At 34.3% G+C, this 15,123-nt stretch overlaps 1 protein-coding gene and 1 pseudogene across 2 annotated transcripts; one reads left to right on the top strand and one right to left on the bottom strand.

Moving 5' to 3' along the window:
* On the top strand, positions 1–7,845 carry LOC143531993 (bifunctional aspartokinase/homoserine dehydrogenase, chloroplastic-like; annotated as a pseudogene). The gene is made up of 17 exons (XR_013135102.1): positions 1–110; positions 3,416–3,483; positions 3,578–3,952; positions 4,033–4,121; positions 4,211–4,514; positions 4,595–4,647; positions 4,733–4,947; positions 5,043–5,130; positions 5,209–5,322; positions 5,416–5,513; positions 5,594–5,788; positions 5,879–5,961; positions 6,533–6,758; positions 6,836–7,117; positions 7,204–7,287; positions 7,371–7,463; positions 7,547–7,845. The product of XR_013135102.1 is annotated as a bifunctional aspartokinase/homoserine dehydrogenase, chloroplastic-like (transcript).
* Positions 7,846–10,176: 2,331 nt separating this feature from the next.
* LOC143531994 (uncharacterized) lies at positions 10,177–10,614 on the bottom strand. Its single transcript, XM_077027159.1, has one exon. The coding sequence runs from the start codon at positions 10,612–10,614 to the stop codon at positions 10,177–10,179; it is 438 nt and encodes a 145-aa protein (XP_076883274.1).
* Positions 10,615–15,123: the final 4,509 nt, after the last annotated feature.

Here is a 15,123-nt window from a genome sequence, read left to right on the forward strand (position 1 = left end):
ATGGTCTCTCAGGAAGCGCTCTCTCTATTCTTATGGATAGAAGCAACGTTTGCCTATATCCCACTCTCCATGGATCTTACAAATAGTAAGCTATTTGTGAGATTTACAGGGTATAATTGTTGTTGTTGTGTTCAACACAATTCAAACATATAATGAATATTTTTTCATCAAATTTGGAAAACATGTGCAATCCACTGGAACCCCATAGACCATAAAACGACGCGTTCTCTAAATCTTTTATTTGACAACGTATCTTGTTATAACATCCTTTGATGAATAAAACTACATAGTTCCATACATATCGAATCAAATGAATCAATCCCCTAACGAATATCAAATTAAGGAAAAAGATTATCTTTTTTACCTTTCTCATCGCTTAAGGATAAAATAGAGGCAAAGAAAGAATAATCACAAACTTATTCTCGGCATACCGTAACTTCATCTTCATCATGTTGCGATGAGGAGGATAATCGGTTTTGTAAGAGATGAATCAAAGGAATATCACATGGAAGAAGGCTATTGGAAGAAGATAGTGGTTACCTACACGTTGAGTGGCAACAAAAAAAAAATAGTAAAGATGCGTTTTTACATATAGTATAATCAAAACTATTATCTTGCTAGTCCAATTTTTGGCGTTTTGAATAAAAGTTTTTGCTATTATTGTCATTTAAAATTAAGCTTATGAGACTAGAATACATAATCGGAAATGTATATTGGATTATTGGTATGTCCAGGGCCGGCTCTGAAAATTCATGTGCCCTCGTCGAGTCGATAAAAGTATGCACTTTAGCCTTAACGTACTAAATAATGTAAACAATTTTTTTAAACGACGATTAAAGTTTTGGCAATAAACATAACAATTAGCAAAATAATTGTATTAGAATGAGTTTATGAAATACTGAATATTCTTGATAGCAATTTGGTAAATCAACTCTTTGTAGTTTATGCTCTCTAATATTTCGTTTTTGATAACTATCATCGCTAACCCGCTAAGTCTTTCTTGAGGCATCGTGGATCGTAAATCAGATTTCAATAACTATAATTTTGAAAAAATCTTTTTTGTAGATGTTATCTTGATTGTTGGTGCTAGAAGTCGCCAGTGTTGTTATCTCGCATATTCATTTCATTTTTTTTATTTATTTAACTTTTATTGATTAATAAATAGTAATGGACATTTTTCAATTTTTGGGCATATGAGTTTTTAGGTAACTTAAAAAGAAAGTGGGTCTAAAAAGTGTGTGGGAATAGTGAGATTATAAGTGTTCAGGTATTATATATATATATATATATATATATATATATATATATTAACATCGGGAATATTTAAAAAAAATTGTGCCCAAAAAAAAAGCACGCCTAAGTCGAGCGCCCACATCGTCGCCCTTAGAGTCGCCCCTGGGTATGTCTAGCAACATTTAGTATAAGATAATTCAACGGGTGAACTTTGTATACCTCTAAAAATGTAAGACCCCTCGTAGTAGGGCGCTTTGACCACCCAAAAAGCCATAAAGCGTTCCAAACACTGCCAAAGGGCTTTTTGGATAAGGGTTTTATGTAAAAAGCATATCTCCCTTAAATGGTTCAACCAATCAAATTAATACCCCACAAACCCTAACCAATCACATACTTATTTTTTTATGTTTAATTAAAATTGTAATAATTGGATAATGATTAGAGATATCCACTACACCCATGTTCGACACAAAGCCCCAATGCTGTCATGACATCCCGTAAAAAACGTCTCATAAAAGCTTCATCCACTACATAGTAATACCATAGATATCGACTATTAAAATAGGTAATATAAAATTTATAACATTTTTTTTCACATTAAAATGTTGCATTTATAAGGATTTTAACATATCACTTCACATAATCATCATCATCAAATTTAGAATAGTTTATACTTCATATTTTACTAATTTCATTAAATATAATAATTACTATTACTACTAATACAATATACAATTGAGAGTTTTGGTTTCACAATTACTTTATTGGCTATTTAACGACACCTTATTCCTTTAAGTTATTCTTTTTTTGTTTTAGTTTGGCCTATAATTAATGTAATCAAAACCAACCGAATGTCAACTTTGTTTTGTTTTAAGTCCCATACCGTAACGAACATGACGAAACCGACCAAATTTGCGTAGTCTCATTCTTCAACGTCTGGGATCGATAACGATAAGGTTTTACCAACACTCGAGCTTTACCAACCGACGCCACCCCCATTGATTCACATCAACTTGTATATATATGGTAAGAATCCTAAGAGAACCATTTGTAAATTGAGAATTTTAAGAACCATTTTGTACCACTAAAAAAACCTCTAAAAATATATTTAAAAAAATCATAAAACAAAAAAAAAACAAAATTTTTTTTAAAAAGTAAAAAAAACAAAATTCTTATATTTCATTGCGGTTTCATAAAAAAATTGTATTATACACATGTGTATAATTTCATTTAATCTCTAGTTACGTAATGTACACATATGTACATTATCATTTACCTTAAATTGTATACATGTGTATAAAAAACATGTATAAAATTAAAAAATAAGTATTATATATATATATGTAAAATTTTGTTAAATCGAACATTTTTTTCATTTTTTATAAACCGGGATGAAAAATAATTTTTTTCATTTTTTTCATTTTTTTCATTTTTTTACTAATTTTTTATAAACCGCACTTCTATCTGCAAGTATGATTTCACTTACTAATTTGTTATTGAAGTTATAGTTGCATGTTGTTGCTTATTAATCATGTTAACTTTGCCAATTATGCTGTTACAAATCAATATAACGGATTTAGCTACCTATTAATCTGTTTACTAATTGTTTTCATTGTTCCTGAAATGACTTTAAAATCTTTCTTCATTTCACTCCATAGAAAAAAAACACATATTTTGCTGTGTTGTTTTACTCTTTTTGTAATAAATTATAGATTTAGTTCACTTGATCCCATGCTGACAAATTGACAAACTCAAGTTAAACTGAAATTTGATCTAAAGCTTCAGGTGTAGTACATTTAATACTAATACAATGTTTTTACAGATTTCATTATGCGTTGTAAAATTTACCTAAGAGATTACTCGTATTCAGTCCTGCATATATACTATTAATGAAAGTTTCCATTATCTTAGTCAACTTACAATATGTCTTTATAAATTATCAGTAGCCTTCTGTATTCACTTTCACTAGGGCGATTAATTGCCCATGAGAAAAATAAGCAATTATACATTTTTCTTTTTACTAATATTCCACTAAATTTAAGTTTCCATAGTAGTTGCTGTTGCTGATGAGTTTCCACATTTTGAATGTCTAGCTAATCTTTCTGCACCTTATCCTTCACTTCTTTATAAACTCATGTTTCATCGTTAAGCTCTAAACTTATGCGTATAACTTGCAATTCAGGGCAGGTTTTTCTTCTCGTTTGGAAAAAACCGAGTCCCGCAGCTTCAAAGTTTCTTCTTCAGTTACAGGTTTAAGTTTAAGTCTTTTTTCTCATCAATTACAGTCTATATGCATGCAGACCCTCTTTTATTTACATTGTGTTTGCTTTTATCAACCTGTCAGATGTTTCAACAAATGAAGTTCCTGTGGAGTCTACAGTTGTCAAGGGCGACACCTGGTCAATCCACAAATTTGGTGGCACATGTGTAGGGACTTCTCAGAGAATCCAAAACGTTGCCAATATTGTTATGGACGACCATTCTGAAAGAAAGCTGGTTGTTGTTTCTGCAATGTCGAAAGTTACAGATATGATGTATGATCTTATTGAGAAAGCACAATCACGAGACGATTCATATGAATTGGCGCTTGATGCTGTATTTGAAAAACACAAGTTGACTGCACTTGACCTACTTGATGGGGAGGAGCTTGCTAGTTTCTTGTCTACTCTCACTATTGATATCAATAATCTCAAAGCAATGCTACGTGCAATATATATAGGTTTTAATATTCTCTGTTTCTCTTTGATAATATTAATAGCAATAATAGTACTAATGTCTTAAATTCTTAATGTTGTTCAGCTGGACACGGAACGGAGTAGTTTTCAGCTTTTGTTGCGGGACATGGAGAGCTATGGTCTGCTCAGCTACTGTCAGCAGTTCTCAGAAAGGTGATTAGTTTTGATATTTATTGCACTTTAAACGCAAGCGAAATTATAATTCTTTGTAGTTTTAATAAAGTTGTTTACTTGTTTATCAGGGTGGGGTGGATTGTAACTGGATGGATACAAGGGACGTCTTGATTGTTACACCTGCTGGTTCTAATCAAGTTGATCCTGATTATGAGGAATCAGATCAACGACTTGACAGATGGCTCTTGAAAAATCCTTCTAAGGTTGTAGTTGCTACTGGTTTTATAGCCAGCACACCTCAAAATATACCTACAACTTTGAAAAGAGACGGGAGCGACTTCTCTGCTGCCATCATGGGTGCTTTGTTCCGGGCTCGCCAAGTGCCAATTTGGACAGATGTTGATGGTGTGTATAGTGCAGATCCAAGAAAAGGTTAGTCTTGACATTTTAGAAAACATAACATGGATATTTTATGTGTCTGAAATGTATTTTAAGCATCACTAGTTTTGCAGTTAGCGAGGCTGTCGTATTAAATACCTTATCTTATCAAGAGGCATGGGAAATGGTAAACTTGAAAACATATTCTTATTTTCTATAATATACCATGAAGTTTTCTCAGTTTTGTAACTAATTTGAAATGCTTGATGCAGTCATATTTTGGAGCAAATGTGCTGCATCCTAGAACTATCATTCCAGTTATGCAGTATGACATTCCCATTGTTATAAGAAATATCTTCAACCTCTCTGCACCTGGAACGAAGATTTGCAGGGAACCTGTCATTGAAAGTGAAGAGGAAGAGAAATTGGAAACTTATGTGAAAGGCTTTGCAACTATTGACAATTTGGCTCTTGTAAATGTCGAGGGGTGAGTTAGTTTTCTTTCATTTTGTGCCATTTCATCGCCTTTGCTTATTTTCTTCACATTTTTGTTTAACTTGCATATATGTAATATTTACTCAGAACTGGAATGGCTGGTGTCCCGGGTACAGCAAGTGCCATTTTTGGTGCTGTAAAAGATGTTGGAGCGAATGTCATCATGATCTCTCAGGCATATTCCTTTATTATCCTATAAATAAAAAATAATATACGTAATTGGTTTCTTATGTTAAGTTTAACATTATTACAGGCTAGCAGTGAACATTCTGTGTGCTTTGCTGTACCCGAGAAAGAAGTGAAAGCGGTTGCAAAGGCGTTAGAGGCTAAGTTTCGTCAAGCTTTGAATGCTGGGCGTCTTTCTCAGGTTTTGATTTTGAGTTAAAGTCAAATTAGGTCTTTGGTTTGTATGATTGTAAGTCAAGAATTCCTTAAATAACGAGTTGTTTTGTTCATCCAGGTCGCAGTAATTCCAAACTGTAGCATTCTTGCAGCAGTTGGTCAGAAAATGGCCAGCACCCAGGTGTCAGTGCCACTCTATTTAATGCACTTGCAAAGGTCAGTAAGTTATTTATCATACATGTTGTATGTTTTTCACTTATTTGTTTGTTAATTATGACGTATAATGCTTATTGCAGGCTAATATTAACGTACGAGCTATAGCACAAGGGTGCTCCGAGTACAACATCACAGTAGTTGTGAAACGGGAAGATTGTGTGAGAGCCCTAAGAGCGGTCCATTCAAGATTTTATCTTTCAAAAACGTCAATAGCAGTGGGCATCATTGGGCCCCGGCTTATTGGTGCCACTTTACTCAATCAACTTAGGGATCAGGTATATTTACATATATTATGTTGTTCTTTTGTGTTTATATCTGAAAGTACTTTTTCTACATTTGAACACATTACGATGTTTCTGCTGCAGGCAGCAGTTTTGAAGGAAAAGTCTAAAACTGACTTACGTGTCATGGGTATTATTGGATCAAAGAAAATGCTGCTGAGTGACACGTAAGTTTTATGTGTTAATATGCCATTACATCTTTACTAGGCTTGTAAACAGACCAAACGTACATGAACGAAGCATGTTCATTTGTTTAACTTTAACTGAACAAACGATCGAACATGAACGATTAAATGAACGAGTTTTCTTTTTCGTGGTCGCTCGGTAAGAAAATTAACATGTTCATGTTCGTCGTTAACAGTATTAATGAACGGTTCATGAATGTAAACAAATGAATATAACTAAACATAGATGAACGAGTATAACTGAGCTAAAACTTATTAATAAGTAACTAGACTAAATTGTAAGGGGCCAGATACTTTTAAATGAATATATTAACTAAATTGACGAACTTAAACAAATATAAACCAACGAACGGATGTAAACAAACTTTAATGAACAAACATAAATGAATGCTCACAAACATAAATGAACGAAAGAGACATGTGTTAATGTTAGTTTGTTTATAATAAACGAACACTGGAAGTTTGGTTCCTTTGCATGCCTAATCTTTACTGTGGACAAAACATCAATACTTTTTGCTAAAAAGTCCTCAAATTATTGTTTCATCTGTTGCAGGGGTATTGACCTTTATAAATGGAAAGGACTTCTAAACGAGAAAGGAGAAAAGGCAGACATGGAGAAGTTTGTTCATCACGTGCACGGGAATCATTTTATTCCCAATACTGTATTAGTCGACTGTACGTCAAGCACAGATGTTGCAGACCATTATCATGACTGGTTACACACGGGAATCCATGTGATCACACCTAATAAGAAAGCAAATTCTGGACCACTTGATAAGGTTGTTATTGTAAGCAACTAAGCATACATTATATCAAATTATTCCTAGTTTTTGATCGATTTTTATATTTGATGCAGTATTTGAAACTGAGAGCTCTTCAAAGGCAATCATTCACTCATTACTTTTATGAAGCTACTGTTGGAGCTGGTCTACCGATCATGCATACATTACGAGATCTGCTTCAAACAGGGGATAAGATTATAAGAATTGAAGGGATTTTCAGTGGGACATTGAGTTATATATTTAATAATTTTGTTGAAACACGAGCATTTAGTGAAGTAGTGATGGAGGCAAAAGCAGCAGGTTTCACTGAACCAGACCCTAGAGATGATCTTGCTGGAACTGATGTGGCACGAAAGGTAATATACATATACAAATAAACTGTATTTATATAACACGTACCATATATCCTTTACAATGTTATGATTTTGAATTAATATTGCAGGTGATAATTCTTGCTAGAGAATGTGGTTTGCATCTTGAACTTTCAGATATCCCTGTTCAAAGCCTTGTGCCAGATCCATTAAAGGTGACAATTTACATTATATTGATACACACAAATACTTACGTCACATATTGTATAATGTATATCCATCATTGTGTACATTACAGGAAACTGCATTAGTGGATGATTTTATGCAGCAGTTACCGTCCTTTGACTCGGATATAGCTGCCAAACGTCAAGCTGCAGAGGATGCTGGAGAAGTGAGCAACTTCCATTTAAAACGCTTGTGTAGAAAAAATCATGTTTTGACTCGTTAATTAACACTTATTTTTTTTCTTATCAGGTTTTAAGATATGTGGGGGTTGTGGATGTTAATAATCAGAAGGGAGCGGTGGAGTTGAGAAGATACAAAAAGCAGCACCCGTTTGCGCAGCTGTCGGGTTCTGATAATATAATTGCTTTTACAACAGAAAGGTACAATAAACAGCCTCTAATTGTTCGTGGTCCGGGAGCCGGAGCAGAAGTAATAGCGGGTGGTGTTTTAAGTGACATATTAAGGCTTGCCTCCAATCTTGGTGCCCCTTCGTATTAATTTTGTAAATCGTGCTTTTTATATAATAAGTATAAACCAAATCCGGGCTGTTGCAAAAACCAAAACCAGGCTGTTGCAATATTGGGTTTAGGGTTTAGAGTCCACGGTTTTTAGAGTCAGATGTTTTCGTGTAACGGTAGTAACTAGTGTGGTTGGGGATATTACGCTTTTATATTTTGCTAAATGTGCAATCGATATTTTGGTGAGGGTGGTTTACAAGGATGTTTTATGACCCAAAACAATAAAATATAAACACTTGGAAGATCATTAGTAAAGGTTAATATGAACCAGGGTGAGCAAAGAAACCGAACACTCACTTGTACTCGAGATAACCAGCCCAAATGGTTTGGTTTTTCGTTTTTGAGAAGAGTTAATGGCCATTTTCGTCCCTGTGGTTTGCTACTTTCGCCACTTCAGTCCAAAATTTGTATTTTTGTCAATTTAGTCCTCATAGTTTTAAATATTAGCCATTTACATCCTATCCGTCTAACGGCATCCAGCTATGCCGTTAGTTTAAGGGTATTTTTGTCTTTCTCCTTTTTATTTTGAGTTATTGGTCATTTTCGTCCCTGTGGTTTGATACTTTTGCCAATTCAGTCCAAAGTTTGAAATTTTGTCAATTTAAGTCAGTTTTTTTCTATATCCCTAGAGAGCATTATCCAAGCCCAAAACAAGTCTGCATTTACTCTGTCGACAGCAGTAATCATACCCCCTCCTCTCGTATTTAGTTTCTAGACGGTTCCTAAACTCTCCCCCATGGTGGAATTCAATGGTAAAGTGGTCAAAGCAATTCCGTGAAACCGAATTGTACGGAAAAAACTAAAAATCGTTTCTTTGATGAATGCATAATATTTAGGGTTTAGAGATTAACATATCATAACGAAAATCTGGGTCGTAATCAACTATTATACATTAATCAACAAAACAATTTTTAGTTTTTTGTGTATAATTCGATTTCAGGGAATTACCTTGACCACTTTACCATTGAATTCCACCATGGAGAAGATTTTGGGAAATGTCTAGAAACTAAATATAAGGGGGGGGGTATGATTACTGTTGTCAACAGAGTAAATGCATACCAGTATTTGAGGTTGCTCGATGGTTTTGGGCTTGAATTATGCTCTTTAGGGTTATAAACAAAAAACATAAAAAATAAAAAAAACTGAATTAAACTGAACATTAAATTGACAAATTTTCAAACTTTGGACTGAATTGGCAAAGATATCAAACCACAGGGACTAAAATGACCATTAACTCAAAATTAAAGGAGAAAGACAAAAATACCCTTAAACTAACGGCATAGCTGGATGCCGTTAGACGGATGGGACGTAATTGGCTAAAATTTAAAACTATGAGGACTAAATTGACAAAATTAAAAATTTTGGACTGAAGTGACGAAAGTAGCAAACCACAGGGACGAAAATGGCCATTAACTCTTTTGAGAATAACCAAAAATTTGGTTCAATTTGGATCAGCAAGACAGTCTCATCAGAATCAGGCAAATGATCAACATTAACAACATATACCGAACCAATTAACGAACCTGTAACCGAACCAAAAGTGGGGTTTTTAAGTTATTATTGAATTTGTCATTGTATATTGTAACAAAGTCAGAATTAATATAATTTTTTACACTAAATTAGTTAGCAGAACACCTGAAGCAGCCTTGTAAATTATGGGAAAATCGAGAAAAGCAACTTGTTAGGAAATTATTTTATTTAATTAAAGCCAATAGATGTGTGTACTAGCCTGCCATGAATTCAATTTTGCACTGGCATTAGAGGAGAAGTGAAGACTTGTTTTATAGACTCCACGGTCTAAATTTTGAATCTGATCTCAATCGGGTTTAAACGTAGTGGGCCTTCTAACGACGGGTTTCCTCGAAACAGAAGATGGTGGCTAATGGAATTAACAAAAGAACGATGATTTTATTATTCAATGAATAAAAAACAAGAACCAAATAACCTCTTTAAATACTAGAACTTTTACCTTTTCCTAAACAAACTCAGATACTAGAACTTATAGATAAACATAACATGTGCTTATCCATATCCTTATTCAAAAACAATTAAACTTAAACTCAAAATATTATTACGTAACTTAATAATAATTTTAATAAACTTTCAAATCAACCCCTTAATTGTTAATTTTCATACCGGTCTTCACCAAAGAGCTGGATCACCATCATCTTCTTTACTCAAGTTCGCTTCCCTTTTCTCCTTCCCTGGACATCTGTTCACAAAGTGATCAAACTCATTGCACTTGAAACATTTAACGTGGCTCTTATCACGTCGGAACCGTTCACCATCTCGATCCTTCCCGGACCCCCGACCCTTTCCTTGTCCTCATCCTAGATCATCCCGACTTGAACTTCCACAACCTCAATGTTCACACACGTGCCTTTTTTCATTCTCTTTCTTAGCAAACAACAAGCCCCCATGAACGTCTTCTCCTTTATCGGATCCTTTGATACGCTCCTCGTATGCCTTCAATCTTCCAACGGCTTCATCAAATAGCATCGAATCCAACTCGAACCATTGTTCAATTGAGGCTACAATTTGAAGAAAAGACTTAGGCATTGAATCAAGTAGCCTTCTCACCAATTCTTTTTCTTCAATCAAATCCCTGAGACTCCTCGCCTTCGAAGCTAACCCGGTAAGTTTAGTAGCAAAATTATCAACCGACTCACCCTCCTTCATGCGCAATCCTTCGAGTTCCCTTCTCAACGTTGCTAGTCTAGCCATTCTCACTCGATCCACTCCTAAATATCTTGTTTTCAATCCATCCCATACTTGTTTTGCATCAGTGTAATCCGCCATTTGTAAAACCATGTCTTCGGGTATGGTTTGGAATAAGAAAGCAAGTGCTTGCTTTGATTTTTGTTGATCCACCGCAGCCCCTAACGCCCTTGGTTCAACCACCTCCAGTATTCAATACGCATCCAAAATCGTCTTAACTTTGACAGCCCACACCGAGTAATTTGTAGGAGTCAAAACCGGGCATTGGTATGTCATAGAACTACCATTTTTTAACGTTGTCGTCTGCTCTTCTTCACAACTTCAATATCACTTGATCACTTATCGATTTCCCTCTTCCCGGGTCACTAGAACAACCCCGTTCTTGAGCACCGATTAAAGGAAAAACAAGCTCCTCGCTTCTGCCGTTTTCTTCTTCTCTTGCCACACACGACCAGATTCAAAGCACACCGCTTTGACGAATCTTCTTCCGTTCGTCTACCCGCAAATCTGATCGGATAACTTCTGCAAAAAAAAAAACAACCTACACCGGTTAATCCGTTTTTATCCTTGGCAGAAAGGACCGGGTCAATTGATCAAGTACTGAAGCTGTGTTGAATTACTTGTATGCAGGTCCTAGAGCTACAAGGCTTTGATACCAATTATTGGAATTAACTGGTCTTGAACAAAACTTGATGGCCCCAAAAACTAACGGTATGCTTTGTGTAGAACAAAAGAAGATATAAACTTTGCAAAACACAAAAGAACGATGATTTTATTATTCAATGAATAAAAAACAAGAACCAAATAACCAATTTAAATACTAGAACTTTTACCTTCTCCTAAACAAACTCAAATACTAGAACTTATAGATAAACATAGCATGTGCTTATCCATATCCTTATTCAAAAACAATTAAACTTAAACTCAAAATATTATTTCGTAACTTAATAATAATTCTAATAAACTTTCAAATCAACCCCTTAAAGTATTAAAACTTAACGATTAATTCCAACAGTGGCTTGGGCTACCCAGTGCCAACTGCGATCACGGATGTATGGGGTTGCCTTTTGCAATTGGGTTACTCCAGTTAGCCGAACTTTATTCAAGTCTTTATAAAACAAATTATCTTGTTTCCCTGCTTAAGCACTACAGTAGGTTTGGTTTAGCATGCAATTTTTATCAAGCATTTGTAATTGTTTAAAGCTTTTAATAGAAAGTTAATCACCCCAAAACCTTTTGTTCTTGTTTGCTACTGATTAACCAATAAATTCAAGTTGCAAAATTTTATCCATTCATGACGCAGAAGTTTTTACTCTGTGACGCACAAGTATGATGGTCATGCCTCTTCTAATGCACAAACAAGTATGAGTGTTGTGTGCTACTTGACACACAAGACGAACACACAACACATGTTTTAATCGAGTCGTTTGAATAAATATAAAGTTAATGACTACTATTGTATACTTGTGTTGGTCAACTAAATTTTTCTAAAAAGAAATCCCACACAATTAAGAACATAATACTTGTTTAGACACTAGACACTCCAAAATATTGATCACCTCATTTGGTTTTGTTAGTCCAACAAAGTTGATGCAAATGCTAAATAATATGTTCCCATCCTGATGGATGGGCAATTAGGCATGGCCAATGCTTCAAGCAAGGATCAAATACAAGTCTCCCATACAAGTGTGTTAAAAGTATCAATAATTAAGTTTTTTTTAATTGGCAATGACAAGATTTTTATAAAATTTTTAATGTTTGGGACCTACACCTAGGTTCCTGTTTCCTTATCTTTTGGAAAATGCCATAACCAAAGCACATTTCTTGATTCTTTTGTTCTTCAAATGCAACATCAAAAGATGTTTTCCCAATTTCCTCCTTTTAAGTTAAGTTGGTTTTCAAGCTGTAATTTTGACTTTTAAATATAATATTATAACATGGGACATGAAAATGATGGGGTACACATGCCAATCTATCAACCACCACACATGGTTTGAGATGGTGTTGATACGGAGTTGATTCAAAATTGACAGACTCGTAAATAAGCAACTAAATAAAAGAAAGTGAGATTGGTAATAGTCTAACTTAAAATGAACATAACTTCTATTCAGTCTAAAGCCACTCGTCCTAAAAATATGAATAAAAACTACGTACCGTGTATTTCACTATTCACATCTTTTAGGGTGTATTTGTGAGAATTCTTGGTTTGTTTTTTCGTTTAAACTTTATATTTCTCATTAAACTCAAAACGATTACAATAAAATAAAGTGACAAACAAACGGGCAACAATTGTGCCACAACTCCTTTTGAATACAAATTCTTGTATGTCTCTCAACTAAAAAGCACCTTAGTTTTATAATATAACAAAAATACAAAGACGACTTGTGGGTCGGAAGCAATATATAAGGAGTCTTCTACTTATATATCACTTTAAATTTCTCTTCTCATCTTATGTGCGACAAGTTTCATCTTTTTTTTTATTCCATTCCATATTTCATAGCTTTCATAACTTCAAACACATTATATTGAGTTCCGCCACCTTATATATCTTAACTCCATTTTGAAACCACTTATTTCGTTGCGAAGAATATAAACCCAATAAGTAGTAGCAATATTACGAAAATTTAATATAACTATCTGTGTCTAAAGTTAGTGGAAAATGCATTTTACAACATTTGTATTTTACAGAGAAATGCACACATATATGAATATACAACATACATACAACTGTGCAGATATTCTGGACATTATAAAGTGCCAAGTGAATTATATGCCCTATATCAGCAGGAATCATTGGTTGATGCTGATTCTCTCCCTTTATTTACTACAAGACCTTAACCTCTAATGAAGCAGTGTTGATCATCCTAATATACAGAAACACAGTAGTTATAGATTTGAAGAGTTCATAAGAATCATCAAAGGAAGGACATCTAGAATATAATCCAAGAAATGATAATTTATTAAAAAAAAAAAAGTAAGGCAACATCATGACCTTAGTTGGCAGTAAAAAGATAGAACATATATCTAATCACATAGAATAAAGAATCCCAAGTTGGTCTTTAGCGAAGATCTCAACTAATCAAACACTCTCGACAGAAATTAAATTTTAAGCCGGTTTACTGATGACAGGTGAACATTTAGCAACAAAACTCTCAATCACAGTACAGAAATTATATGCTGGTTTACTGATGACGGGTGAACAATATTTAGCAACACAACTCTCAATCACAGTACAATTCTCATCGGTTGGTGTCCACGCGTACGCACGTCTATTTCCTTTTTCTTCAAACGCTTTTTCATAAATTCCTTTCTAGTGTGGTTCAGAAGATATAACTTTGGCTTTCAAATATACTGAGTGGTTAGGGAATCCTTGAGCCCATCACAAGTCACTATGTACAGGTTCCTTATCTTACAAAGTAACAAAACCAAAGGCTTGACATTATATGGACACAAGCTAGCAGATTATATATATATAATTAAATTCAAAATATTCAAGGACCACAATGCAAAAACCATTCCACCATCTATGGAAGCTTTATACCTAAAATCTTTGAGATGATAAGGATTCTACAATATCAAAAGATTGGAGCATTTTATACATATTCTTAATCTTCATATCACCCCAAAGCAGGTCCCTCCATTTTTTTAGTGGGAAGCTAGGATCTTAAAAGCATAGGACCTCATCAGATTGTCTAAATGAGGCCACCATCACTTTCTTTTTTTCCCTTATTTATTTATGTCAACAGTAATCCTTCAATTCAAGCTTTTTTAGACTCTGAAAAAGCCACACCTTATATTTTCTTTTTAACTAGTCAAACTGGATTCTTTTGTTGTGAGAAGGCAAAACGCCAGTTGTAATGCCCTAGGCAAATCTCATATCAACCGTAGACATGAAAAATGTACGTTGAGTTCATACAGAACACTTAATTAACCTCAAATATCACCAATGCCCTTTGGGCCAGATGAGAGGATAAGTCTCCATTCAGACAACCAAAAGCAAATCCGTGGGCTCCTTATGGACAAAACGGACAATGTTGATTGGTATGAGGGTCGGATGTTACATTTGTCCTCACATATCATTTTAAGATCATAACGCTAACCTCTCTGAAAGTGGCATCAGTCGGTAAATAAACATCCAATGCGCGTGGACTAGAGAAAACTTTTTTTATAAAGGTATCATATATTTCATCAAGAGAATAGAGAATGATTATTTAAACTTTGAACAATGTCCAACCGAAGATAGCATAATATCTTACACTGTCGAATTCATGCTGTCAGCGCATCTATCTTCTATCCTAATGGGTGGGCTTTGAATTGGGGATCTAATACCATGAGCTAAGGTAATAATATGTACTATCATAAAGCCACTTATTATAATAACAAACAAGAATATTAGACTTTCAAGAATATATAGTGTTTATTAATTACCACTCTTTAGAAAGTAACTAGCCTCACTTGCTTATGTTGGGGGTTGCCAATGGACCGAATAACGTGACAATATTGTATGTTTATAAAAAAGACATTTTTATTCTGCAACTTGCTCCACATTGCATCTTTCTCTTCTTATTTATAGGGAGGCAGCATGGCAAT

Source organism: Bidens hawaiensis, unplaced genomic scaffold (genome assembly GCF_021521415.1).
Source record: "Bidens hawaiensis isolate Kalapana, Puna unplaced genomic scaffold, B.hawaiensis_p1.1 tig00009327_1, whole genome shotgun sequence".
NCBI lineage: Eukaryota > Viridiplantae > Streptophyta > Magnoliopsida > Asterales > Asteraceae > Bidens > Bidens hawaiensis.